At 48.1% G+C, this 12561-nt stretch overlaps 1 protein-coding gene across 3 annotated transcripts in view; it reads left to right on the forward strand.

Moving 5' to 3' along the window:
• The window catches only part of LOC309597920 (S-adenosyl-L-methionine-dependent tRNA 4-demethylwyosine synthase TYW1-like), a 110310-nt gene that overhangs the window by 61808 nt on the left and 35941 nt on the right, over nt 1-12561 (forward strand). For 2 of the 3 annotated variants that reach the window (XM_082327916.1, XM_082327917.1), the window contains exon 14: nt 9711-9788. The exons of the other annotated variant lie outside the window; for it this stretch is intronic. In XM_082327916.1, coding sequence (XP_082184042.1) covers nt 9711-9788 — 78 coding nt within the window. The remainder of the gene's footprint in view (nt 1-9710; nt 9789-12561) is intronic. 3 annotated transcript variants of the gene reach the window in all.

A 12561-nucleotide genomic window follows, 5' to 3' on the forward strand; every position in this document is an offset into this window, starting at 1 on the left:
TCCAGTCCTGCATTTGCACGCTGCTTACAGGTAGCTCCTTTCACATGTCTGGATGATGAAGACGCCAGCTTGCATATTTAAACATTTTCAGGCTTGCATCTGGTGCTGTTTACTTTAGTCTTTTTTTTCCAATGCGATCCTTTCTTCAAAGTTAGCCTTGGCTTCGATGTGATTACAAACTTAGTATAAATACGTTGAGTTACATCTTAAGCACGTTTTAGTGCTTATTATATAATATATGACAGTAACAATTGCTTTTATGAAAAGAACACATTTGATTTGCATGGAGATTATTTATGTGGTTCCTGGGGGAGGAGAGCTGGTTTGTAGAGCCGAGTCTGATGTTTCTGAGCTAAGTGACTTTTTAAGGAGAATTTAAATGTAAAATTTGCAACAGATGCTAGAATCAGTAATCAATTTTGCCACTATAAATTTAGAAGAATTTGACTCTTCTGCACAGTAAATGCTCTCAACCAGCTGTGTGCTTGTTTTAATGGTTTTGCTAATGAGACTTCTGGCATAAGCCTTTTGAAATGCAATATGATGAGTGTTACAAAGGTACGATGGTTAATATTAAGTTATTGTCTCTGTAATACATCATCTCCTTTCAGTTTAGCTTACAGCAACCAGCAATCCAAAAGAGGCTTCAGCGAGATTCTTGGCTGCGGAGAGAGTGAAATCTTATTTCTTCTGTCTGTTCCAGTACCTCTTGGTTTGCTTGCAGGCAAGAAAAGGGGAAAAATGTTCATAAACATGCTTCACAATCAAAATGATGTGTTATCCAAGCTGCTGGTTGTTACTGCGTGTCTTATGAAGACAGGATAGTGAGGCTCGCGGGGAGGCAAGGTGTCTCTGGCCACCCAGCAAGCCTGAGGCGGAGCTGGGGGTAAAATCCGTGTTGTCTTAGCCCTTGCCCAATGCTTTGGCCGTTATCCGGCATCAATCCCCTCCTCCTCGTGCCTGCCGGGTGCTTTGGGGTGGCCAGGCTCATGGGCTATTCGTTTGCTGCTTGTTCTTACCAGGGGAGCAGTTACAGCTGCAGAGGGGCTGCCCGGCTGCCACCCTTGTTGTTTGGTGGAAGGCACTTCTCCCCCTTCTCTTGGCTTTTGGAAATGGGCTCCGACCTGTGAAGTGTAAATGGGAGAAACAGAGGGCCGTCCTCCTCGTCTTCCAAGTTCACCCTTCTCTTTCACTCCTAAGCTGGCACACGTTGTGTAGCTTGCCTAGCTTTTCTGCTACTTAACATTTAAGAAGCATTCACTATCCTTTCCCTTTATTAAACATGATCTTTCTTTTGCCTTGAGCGCTTCCTTAGAGACTGCATGAGAGATGCCAGACTTGGCTTTTAGAGAACTTGGTTCAAACCAGTCTCTATTCCCCCTTCCAGCCTTTCTGTTGTTTATTAACCCCATCACTAGCAGAGGGCTGCTCTGTTCCCTGGGGCTTGGCTTTGAGAGCCAGAACTCCCAGCTACACCAACAGGCTCCGTGGTCTTGGAGACGTCTTCTCACTTTTTCATGCTTTAGTTGTGAAATAGAGCAGTAGTCTTCATGTAAAAGCACCCTGAGAAGACAAGAGCTTGTGTGTGTGTTTATGTGAAGTCTTAAAAAGGAAAGAGTCAGCCTAAAATTCTGCTTGTGGCAACTAGGCAAAGGATCTGCACTTTATTTTTAAAACATGTTTTTATTTAAGCCTATAAAGTAGAACTGACTGGGCCAAATGCCATTGATCGGGATTGTGCAGAGCCATGCGTAATATTCCATTCTGCGAAATGCATTAGCTGTTGGATTTCTCTACTCGCTGACCGATTATCAATGGCTCTAGCAGGATGATTCAGATACGAAGTGTTTATTGGGTTCATTGAATCTATTCATTTGACATTTCAGGAAAGATGAGTTGACAAAGCATCTGCAAGAGTAATCTATTTTCTCATCTCGGATGGTGAGTGTATAATTGAGGCGAAAACACTGCAAACAAGAAAATGGATTTTATGGGAACGTGGCAATGGGTGTGCTGGTGCCCCTCCAAAGCAGAGGGAACATACTCATGGACTCGTGCAAGGCAAATAAAATCAGGAAGACTTCTTGCTTTGGAGGGGTGAGATGTCCTCTCGTAAGGGGTTAGCTACGATGGCCTGAGTGGTGCAGGTGTGTTCGGATGACGGAGGCCAGGCTGCTGGGTCCAGGCTTGCAGAAGCAGCTGAAGTGACACACGGACTTGGTGCCCCAGGGCTGTTCAGTGCTGCGTGGCGGCTGGTGGGGTGGGCTCTGGGCAGGCTCTCCTCTGCTTCAGGGTGAGATCGGCATGCTTGGCTCAAACTGCTGCTGAGGGTGGTTTGAACTAATTTAGTTGGTTTGGGGCTGAAGCAGCTGAGGAAGGCTCGGTCTCTTCCTCCGGTTCTCCATTAGGGCAGGATCCTGCAGCAGGTAGGCGGTAACAGAGCTCAAGGAACGGTTGTGTCTTCAGCGCTCTGCTTGTCGGTGATCTTCCTCAGCTCCCGTTTCAGCTTCTTGGGGCTAGCCGAGTGCCAGCGAGAGCAGAATCTGACCCTAAACTTCCTTTGTCAGACTGACTTAGCACTAAACCAGCTCATGTAAAGAAGTGCTGTTTTGCCTTGTTGCGTGTAGGTGTTTGTGCCTTGACCCTATTCCTTTGTATGGCTCTCCCCGCTTAAAAATCCAAAGGGAGCCGGTGTTGTAAGTTGGGTAATTGTAACTTTGGACACTTGTTGGTGGGTGTAAGTGATGGTTGTGATCAGTGGGGTAGTCTGTGACCTCCCGAACTATGTGCCCCATCCATCGTTTCCATAGCTGCCGAAGTCGCCCATCTGGGGCCTTGTTGACTTGCAAGTTGTGCGCTTGAGAGCCAAGTCCTGCGTTTTCTCCTTGGGTGAAACTGCTGTAAGATTTGCCAATGTAAGAAATTCAGGAACTACAACACACAGATTCAGAGTCTCTTCTGAAGCTGCTAAATTGCTGGACCATCTTTCATATAAATTTGTGGAGTTAATTATTGTCTTGCACATACTTGAATACCAAAAGCTGGTAATTAGTGACAAAAGGTCAAAGCAAACCGACAAATCAAAGGTGACTTATTTTTCATTTTTTACACAATTAAGGCCTTTGTGATGGGTAAGCTCGGCTTCTCTCAAATTTGTTCAGCTATTTCCAAGTGCAGTAGTCGGGTGCAATTACTGCGCTGACCGATTTGGGGATCTCCCTTTCTTGTTATCCCAGCAGAGCACTTGGCTGCTCATAAATCTGTTTGGTGGAGGAACTGATATTAGATGCACTGTAAATGATCTCCTCTGCCTGCTTAGTTCTAAAAACAGAGGAGCATAGAGAGTATAGGTGGTGATGAGCCCTGGAACTGGAGAGTTGATGATCCGTAGCACTAATGCAACTGTTTACAGATCTGCAAAAATGTGTGTCTGCTTCATTGCATTTATCTCATTCTGGCTTTGTGTCTTGAAATTTGCTTAACAGTCTTGAGGAGCCTTATCTCCCCGTAGGGCTCTTCTGAAGAGCCCAGCTTTTTGTGAAAGTAGGAAGATCTGAAGGCTTTTTGTAGAGGCTATGTCTCTCAAAGAAAGCTTTAATTCAAGATGTCGGAGTTTCAGGTAATGTCAAGCATGTACCCCCGACGGCAGGCTCCTCGAGTGGGAGCAGGGGTTGCATTGTGCATCCAGAGACACTTAGGACTTTATTAAACCCCTTGTCATGATTTTTTTAAGCAGCAACGTAATTTTTAAACCCGTATATCAGGCTCACGAATGCCTTTGAAACGTGCAAGATTTTATTGTTGTTACAGATTGGACTGACTCCTTTACAGAAGGTGAAGACTGCCAGGCATAGCTACCTTCTCCGTCCGGCGTTTGCTAGGCAGTGTGCCTGCCAAAGGCTCTGCCCGTGCCAGCAGTTGCCCAAGTAGAAAGTTGCCATTTTTGTTCAGGCTGCCAGAGAGGCAGATAAGTTATAGTTGTGGAAGGTGGGTAATTTAACAGTTAAACCTGTGCCTCAGTGAAACGAGGTGAGGAGATGGAGCTCGTCAGTGCAACGCATTCAGGCAGGTCTGTGAAGCTCTGCAGGAACGGGACCTGGCAGTTAGACCCTGGCACTAGCCCTGGTTTTTGCCGTGACTATGGATTACTTCTACAATCTGTTTTAAGATATTAATTCTCTTTTCTTCTTTAGCCAGCCTCTGTTGCATTGAGCAGATCCCTCTGATTCTGCTCTAAATACTCCACTTGCATGCATTTCTTCTGTTGCGGTTGTCTGTGGGGAGCAGACTTGCAGGTCTGATGGAGCAATGCCGCACTTCGAGCGAGGGGGGGACGGCAGGGTGCTGCACGGTGGCAAATGAGAGCTCTTATGTTTTGTGTCACACTTCAAGAGAGTCTTATCTGGTAGCTTTGAGATGCTCAGTTACTTCATGCTCGTGTCTCTGCACTTGAAAGCACATCAAGCACAGGAGCGGGGCTGAGAAGAGAGGAACTTTGCTAATGCCAGTGACGGCCTTCCTTAGAGCTGGTGTACACGGGGATGGCTCCCCTAGTAGGTATAGGCAGTCCAGATCAGGGGTGCAGGCTGTGATGGTCACCTGGTGGTCGCGGGAGGTGTAAAAGAGCTTGTAGCAGTTTTCATCGTGCCGAGACGGGAGAGAGATGGTTGCCTGCAGTGGATCGCTGGATGCATCCTTGCGTGGCTGCAAGGGGAGCGGAGCGCTGTGCAGAAACATAGTGGCAGCTCCTTTGCAAGCAGAAGTGATGCTTGCCTTGTGAGCTGCCAGTCTGCAGTCTCTCCAGACGTTGCTCTGCGATGCTGACCTACCCGGGCTGTGAGACGGCGGGGGTAGCCGGGGGGGTAAACTTTCTCAGTGGATGGAAGTGATGCGGCAGGGGCTAAGGAGTTCAAGTGGTGGTAGTCTGCAAATTTTCCTAGAGTGTGTGTGTAGGGAGTAATCCTGTAAAGCAGTGGGAGCTGAAAGGAGTCCACTTCCTTGAGGCTAACTGCTCAAAACAAAGAGCCAGATACAAAGCCTGCGGGAGCTGCTAAAAGGCTCCCAGTGCTGCACCTGAACGCTCAGGTAGGTGCCAGTGAGAAGGGTTTGGAGAGGAGTTAACAGCAGCAACTGCCAAAGAGCTGTTTTGCAGCAGGATTGATCTCCAGCCCCCGAGTGCGTTGCAGAGCATCGTCCAGGTGCTGTTCAGGGGCTGCCTTGGCAAGCCGCCCGTGCGGAGCGCCGTTCCCCCGCGTGCTGGGATGGGGAACGTCCCCTCCCCACGCATCGCCTCCCGCCACGTCTCTGCCCTAGCACCGTGCCCGAGTGCGCTCAGTCCCCAGCTCAAGCTGGAGCTCGACTGTCTAATAGGATGGGCAGTTAAAATGTTTAAAGCTTATTTACCTTTCCATAATGTCTGTTACTTTAGAGCCTAACTCGTGAGTTAGGGCTTTACAAGAGCAGTAGTCTTGCAAGGATTGTTTAATCAATAAGGAAGAAATTTATTTCAGACTCCTTGTTTATGTTGTCTTTGTTAAATGAAATGGGCAGGATTTTCAGCAAATCGTGGTGGGGCTTTCAGTTCTATTTTTAGATGATTTGGACAAAACCCAGAAGAAAAATATAATAAATCCTTTGCTTTGCAGACCACGAGAGTGATTTTAAATGAGGTAATTATGCTTTTATGGTGGATTAATCTCTGCTTTCATCGTTTGACTCTTGAAGTTGCATTGCTGGTTGGTTGTTGCCTGAGATAACGAGTGTCAATTTATTCTCTTAAATACAATAGCCCCTTCCCAGGCTTCGGCCGAGCCTGCGTGCCGTGCCGTTGGTCACGCGTCCGCCGTGTCTGCATCGCTGGCTGCTGCCGTCTGTGAGTTACACCCATGAAAGTGCGGACATTTTGTCAAATCGTGGATTCTCTTTTTACCTTACGGATGTGACGTCTCTTCATTTTTCATTATCCTGCAATTGCTCACTTAAACCATCATTATTACAGGATTATTTAAAATTCAGTTAATTCTTCCTTCCTATATCCCCCATTGCTGAGCCAAAAGCACTGATTTAGAGGAATATTCTTTTAGAGCCCTGCAAAATTTCAGTGGGATGTTGTTTTCCTGACTGAGATTTCCAACTACAGAGGTCCATAAGGAAGCGTCCAAGTCTCGGGCCGTATGTATAAATAACTGCTGGGATGGCTTAAAAATACCGAGCACCTGGCAGCTGATGTGGGGGAGATTGGGTTCCTCCGTTGGAGCTGAAGAGACTTTGGTGAATCCTCAGTTCATTCTTTAGCCAAAGCGTTTGGCTAAAGTCGGACTCTGTTTTTAAACTGCTTTTCTCCCTCGTTTTCCCTTTTTTCTTTTTTTTTTTTTCCTCCCCACAAATTGAGATTTTTCTTTAAGTTCCCCAATCTGTGTGTTAAAATATTTTACACATTGCTGTTCAAAGCAAACTTTTCTCCTTGTCCCTCCTCTTTGGGGCTCCTCTCCTTGTCTGCAGTTTGGTTTTAATGTTGTCCTTCTCTTGGCGTCCTCGCCCTGCCAGGGTTACAGCTGTGCCCTATTAAGCGAGATGTTTGAAACGGTGCCTCTCCAGGACAGCCACACCAGGGACCACAGGCTGCCCTCGTCTTTGGCCAAGCCACCAAGCCTGAGACACCAGGTCATGGAGCTGGAGGGACATGACAGCGAGGAGCTGGAGCTGGGACGCGTGCCTCTTTTGGGGAACATGAAACGAAAGGAGGCTGTGGGCAGTCCCAGAGGGTAACTTCAGCTTTTCCCCATCACAGGGCTGGTTCTGAATGCCTCTTCTCTTCCCCACACATGGCCAGACACAAGTATGTGACACATTGATGATGTGGATGAGGGGATCGAGGGCACCCTTAGTAAGTTTGCAGATGACATCAAGTTGGGTGGAAGTGTTGATCTGCTGGAGGGTAGGAAGGCCCTACAGAGGGACCTGGACAGGCTGGATCGATGGGCCGGGGCCAACTACATGAGATTCAACAAGGCTCAGTGCCGGGTCCTGCACTTCGGTCACAACAACCCCATGCAACGCTGCAGGCGTGGGGAGGAGCGGCTGGGAGCTGCCTGGGGGAAAAGGACCTGGGGGTGCTGGTCAACAGCCGCTGAACATGAGCCAGCAGTGTGCCCAGGTGGCCAAGGGGGCCAATGGCATCCTGGCTTGTATCAGCAATAGTGTGGCCAGCAGGAGCAGGGCAGGGATCGTCCCCCTGCGCTGGGCACTGGTGAGGCCGCCCCTCGAATGCTGTGCTCAGCGCTGGGCCCCGCACCCCAAGGCGGCCATGGAGGGGCTGGAGCGTGGCCAGAGCAGGGCAGCGAGGCTGGGGCAGGGGCTGGAGCACAAGGCTGGGGAGGAGCGGCTGGGGGAGCTGGGGGGGCTCAGCCTGGAGAAGAGGAGGCTGAGGGGAGCCCTCATCGCTCTCTGCAACGGCCTGAAAGGAGGCTGGAGCCGGGGGGGTCGGTCTCTGCTCCCCAGGAACAAGCGATGGGACGAGAGGGAACGGCCTCAAGCTGCGCCAGGGCAGGTTTGGGTTGGATATTAGGAAAAACTTCTTCACCGAAAGGGTGGTCAAGCACTGACACAGTCTGCCCAGGGCAGGGGTTGAGTCTCCATCCCTGGAGGGATTTAAAGAATGGATAGATGTGGTGCTCGAGGACATGGTTTAGTGATGGACTTGGCAGTGCTGGGTTAACGGTTGGACTCGATGATCTTAAGGGTCTTTTCCAACCTTAATGATTCTATGTCTACCCCGTCCTGTTGCCTTGCACGCAAAGTGCTGGCCCGGACAAAAGTGAATGTGCCTACTCAACTTAAATTAGAAATCATTTTTATGGTCAGATCAAAATCCAGTGATCTTCCTGGATTTTGCACGTCTTTGGCGAAGGGGCTGTTTTGCCGATGGGATGGAGCCGAGGGGCCGAGCAGGTCAGCCGCTGGCCGAGCTCCCGCGCTCGTCCTCACGCTGTGTTGAAGAGCGGCAGCTGGAGCTGGACAGAGCGCTGGTCACTCGGTGCCGGCGCGGCAGGGCCCTGCTGCTGTGGCAGCTGCCGCTCCGACCCGCGGGACCACTGCCACGCTTCACGGGAAGATGCCCGTGCGGAAAAGGTCCTGATCTCGCCTATATTTGGGAGCCTTCACAGAGCATCGGCTGTCATGCTTCTGCCTTAAGTCCTTTCAAAGTCAGCGGGTCGCGGGCACAAACTTGGAGCGTTGCTGAAGGCTTTTATCCTGGTGAAAGGGCTTTTTAGTGACGGCCCACGATTTCTGCTCAGATTTGAGCCCGTCTTTGCTTGTAACAAGTCCTTGGCGCAGGGCTCGGTGGCAGCGCTACCCAGGCTCGTGCTAATGCTTCTTCTGGCTGTTTGGTGTTAAACACACTCTGTTTCCCGGGGAAATGAAATATCGTCAGGCTGTGTGGTCTGTTTAACAGCAAGCTTGAAGTGGTTATTTTGCTGATGATTTGATATGATCTGTTTTAATGCTATTCTTCTATTTTAAGTTCTGTTGCATTAGACTTTTTTCCCTCAGTATAAATTTTACATGATTATTGCTTGAAACTGCCCTAGAAATATTGAAAAGAAATAAATAATCACTGGAATATTGCTGGTGCTGATTTAGGAGTAAGTGTATTAAAAACTAGTCCATGGAAGATGGATAAGGAGCAGTCATGGTTCTGGATTTACTTAAGAAAAACGTTTTTAGGGTTCAGAACAAAGCTGTTGCTGTACTTTGTTTTATTTCTAGAGATCTTTAACTAAATAAACTCATTAATTTCCCCTGAAGTGTGAAGCAATAAAGTAGATTACAAGCAATAGGTGGCGAGTACAGGAGGAATTATTATGGAGGGGAATGTGACTTGGGATGCTGGTTTAGGAAGGTAAGATAATGAAATTTGCTTTGTTTTCTCCTTGGTTTCCAGGCTGGATCGCTTATTCTTGTGCTTCGTACATCAGCAGGGCTGCTCACAGGCCGAGGGGCTTTTCTGGTTTATAATTCTGGCTTGGGAATTAGTGCTGATGTGCTTGTCTCGCTCCAGGGTTGTCTTTTTATTTCGAGGCAGAATTTCAAAGCGGGTCAATACAAACCGATTTGTGATACATGAACAGTTATGTTGACTGATTTCTGTCTTTAAAAAAACCTGGTGCAAACCAAAAGTCCAACTTTCATGTTTTTGTAATTATTATTCATGACAGATTTTTTTCATCTTATTTTCAAGGCGCTAGAAGAATAAAAAATTCGGTATGGCTTTCAGACTTGGCACCTCAGAATAATAATACTTTATAGAGACAATTTTGTTTCTTACACAAGTATATTAAAACTGAAAGAATTACAGTCTGCCTTGCTCTTTGGCCTCTGTCTGAGGGGGACAGACTTGGGATCCGGGTGTCAAGACGAGATGTAGGACCAGTCTCATCATTCAGATGTGTGCACCTCGTAATTGGTTTTGTTACCCGATTCTCTCGCAAAGAGCAGGAATGGCTTTTGCATGAAAAGATAGTACCAGGTTTGTGGGCATATTTTAAAAAGTCTTTTATTTAAAAAACAAAAACAAACCCCAAACAAATCAACCTTACATCCTAGTTTCTTTGGCATTAGAACTTGACTATTGAGCTGGAGCCAGTGCAGGGGCTTTGCTTGCTGCTTTAAAAAGAGGGTGGTGGTGATGAGGTTGGTTTTCTCCTCAGTCCCGGGGAGGACATGGGGACAAGTGTCGTGCTGTAAGATCCTGGGCGAAGACCGAGGGCTTCGGTGCTGATCTGCAGGTAAGTGCTGGGGTTGAGCACTCTCACTTTTCTAGCACCAAAATCGAAGCTCTGAGCTTTGCTCTGGTTTTACAGCAGAGTAGCTAATGCGTTAATTATCCTATGGTAATATGCACCTTTTTTAGCAATGAAGACAAAGCCTCAACTTGCTTTAAACTGGTGTATTAATAGCAAGTGCTTGAACAATGTATGTTTTTAGTAGATACCTACGCAGCATAACCTATTCAGGTTTTTTGCTTTAATGACTGTATTAGCCTGAAGAAAGGAAGCTGAAAACTTTTGTGCTCTGTGCTGAGTTAATCTTGGAAGGGAAAAAAAACCTCCTCTGCTGTGCAGATTGGCCCAGTGGAATGCTCTCAGGTGATGGCAATGTGACTTTTAGGAGGATGTCATCTCCCCAGTGCCCGTGTTCAGGGCTGGTTGTGTAGTGACAGATGAGCCTGAATGAAGTGATGAGCCCTTTATTTAAGGGGAGGGTCCTGGTTGCCAAACGGATAGATTGATAACCCATCCTTCCAAGGGCACAGAGTCTTTCCGTGATGATGTTCTGGAGCGTGATGGGTGCCACAGCTCATCTGCAGAGCCTCCGGGAGCTCAGCGGTGCCGGATTCGGGAGAGGCAGAGGTGATCTCCAGTCCTCTTACAGAGACTCTGTCTCCAGGCTGAGCTGGAAGGGTTTGGAAAGCTGTGAAATTTGGGGTGTGTTGGCATTTGATATTTCCTTTTGCTGTGTTTTGGATCTTTTATCCTTCATGGGGTTTTATGCATAAAGATGCGCGTTACTGAATATGGTGAATAGATACTTGGCTGCAGGTTTTTTTTCTGATTGCATCCCTGTGACAAGTAATTTCCAAGTGTGAAAATTGCTTTGATATCTTTATTCAGGACTCGCTCACTTAGCAAGGCGTTGCATAACCTGAACAAGGGAACCGAATCGAGGCTTTGGAGAGGACAGCTTCTCCCTTCGCAGGGCTGTTGCTCGGAAAGGGCAGCTCGCCTACTGCCGCTGCGCGGGAGCAAGGAGCCTGCCAAGAGCACCGGCGCTGCGCCGGGCTGCCGGATTGCACATGCGTTTCAGTTTTTAGGCTGTTTTGTATCATGATCAGAGCGGGTCCTTGCCAGCTGGGAAGCTCTGAAAATGAAGTCAGTTTGCAAGTCGAGCTTTTCATAGAATCATAGAATCGTTAAGGTTGGAAAGGACCTCTGAGATTGAGTCCAACCGTTACCCTAACTGCCTGGTCCACCTCTAAACCATGTCCCTAAGCGCCACATCCACATGGTTTTTGAACGCTTCCAGGGACTGTGATTGCACCACCTCCCTGGGCAGCCTGTTCCGATGCCAAACCACTCTCCGTGAAGGAATTTTTCCTAATACCCAACCCAAACCTGCCCTGGCGCAGCTTGAGGCCATTCCCTCTCGTCCCATCGCTTGTTCCTGGGGAGCAGAGACCGACCCCCCCGGCTCCAGCCTCCTTTCAGGCCGTTGCAGAGAGCGATGAGGGCTCCCCTCAGCCTCCTCTTCTCCAGGCTGAGCCCCCCCAGCTCCCCCAGCCGCTCCTCCCCAGCCTTGTGCTCCAGCCCCTGCCCCAGCCTCGCTGCCCTTCGTTCCCTTTCGTTGAAGGGAATAAGAAATCTTAATGAAACGAAGGAGCTGCCTTTTGAAGTGGCTTCCTGTTCTTCATCTAATACCTGCAAAGGATCTGTGAAGTTGTGTGAAAGACGGAGCAATTTCTGTTTAGAGTCTGCACCATAATTTCTTCTCCCTCAGGAGAGCTTTTTCCATTTAAACAAAGCAGTGTTTGTTGACAATATTTGGTTTTGTTACCTGAGTTTCATTAGCTGCAAAATATGGATTTATGTTGAGTTGCCTGCGAATGAAACGTCATTTTCTAGCAATAAAATTATTTTAGCTATATCTAAGGAAGGAATAGCAGTGTTCAGAATATCTGGCTTTGAGCTAGTGAGTAGAAATCTGGGTTGTGTTGTGCTTATTTTCAAACTGTAAGCCGCTGTTACTCTGCTTTAGCAAAAAAGCAAGTTCAAGTGACACGATCCAAGGTAAGGGTCTTGCAGGACCTCAGTGCACGGTTTGGAGGAGGAGGAGGTTTGTCTACCTCTTGCCCTTTCTCCCAGCCTTCTGCAGTCCCGTGAGGTCCAGTCCTGCTCCCGATGCCTCCCTGCCCCGGCTGGAGAAAGGAGGTGCTCCCCTGCCCCAGCTGAACTCGTGTCAATGCAGCAAACTGCTCTTTGCAGCACGGTTGGCGTGTTCACCCCTCCCTCTTCCTCCTGAGATTAGCCCTGGGATGTTTTATGAAGAATAATTATATTTGATTTACGAAAAGATGAATGTTGAGGAGGAGGGAATTAAAAAGAAATGATTAAAAAAAAAATAGGCAGCCCAAATCCTTCTTGGTTATTGAAGCAAGAAGGGAGCACTTTGTCAAACTGACATGCGAATCCTTTATTTTAGCACCTGGGCCAGCGGATGCCGGGAGAGCCGTGTCACCTCGTGGGCTCGAGTTCAGTCTGAGGTGTGTTCGTGGTTTGGCTTTGAAGATTTGGCCGTCAGGAAAATATGTGCATGCAGAAAATGCTCATTTGCAAATGTTACAGGACTAGGAAAATTTTAGGATGGTTTCAAAGGAAAATGTAACCACCTTGGAAACGGGCAGAAGCACCAGTGCGGCTGCGTGCTGCTCCGAGGCTGGTTGGACTTGATGATCCTAAAGGTCTTTTCTAACTTAAATGATCCCGTGATTCCATAGCCGGGGTG

This window comes from Platalea leucorodia (assembly GCF_965183815.1).
Source record: "Platalea leucorodia genome assembly, chromosome: 16".
Lineage (NCBI taxonomy): Eukaryota > Metazoa > Chordata > Aves > Pelecaniformes > Threskiornithidae > Platalea > Platalea leucorodia.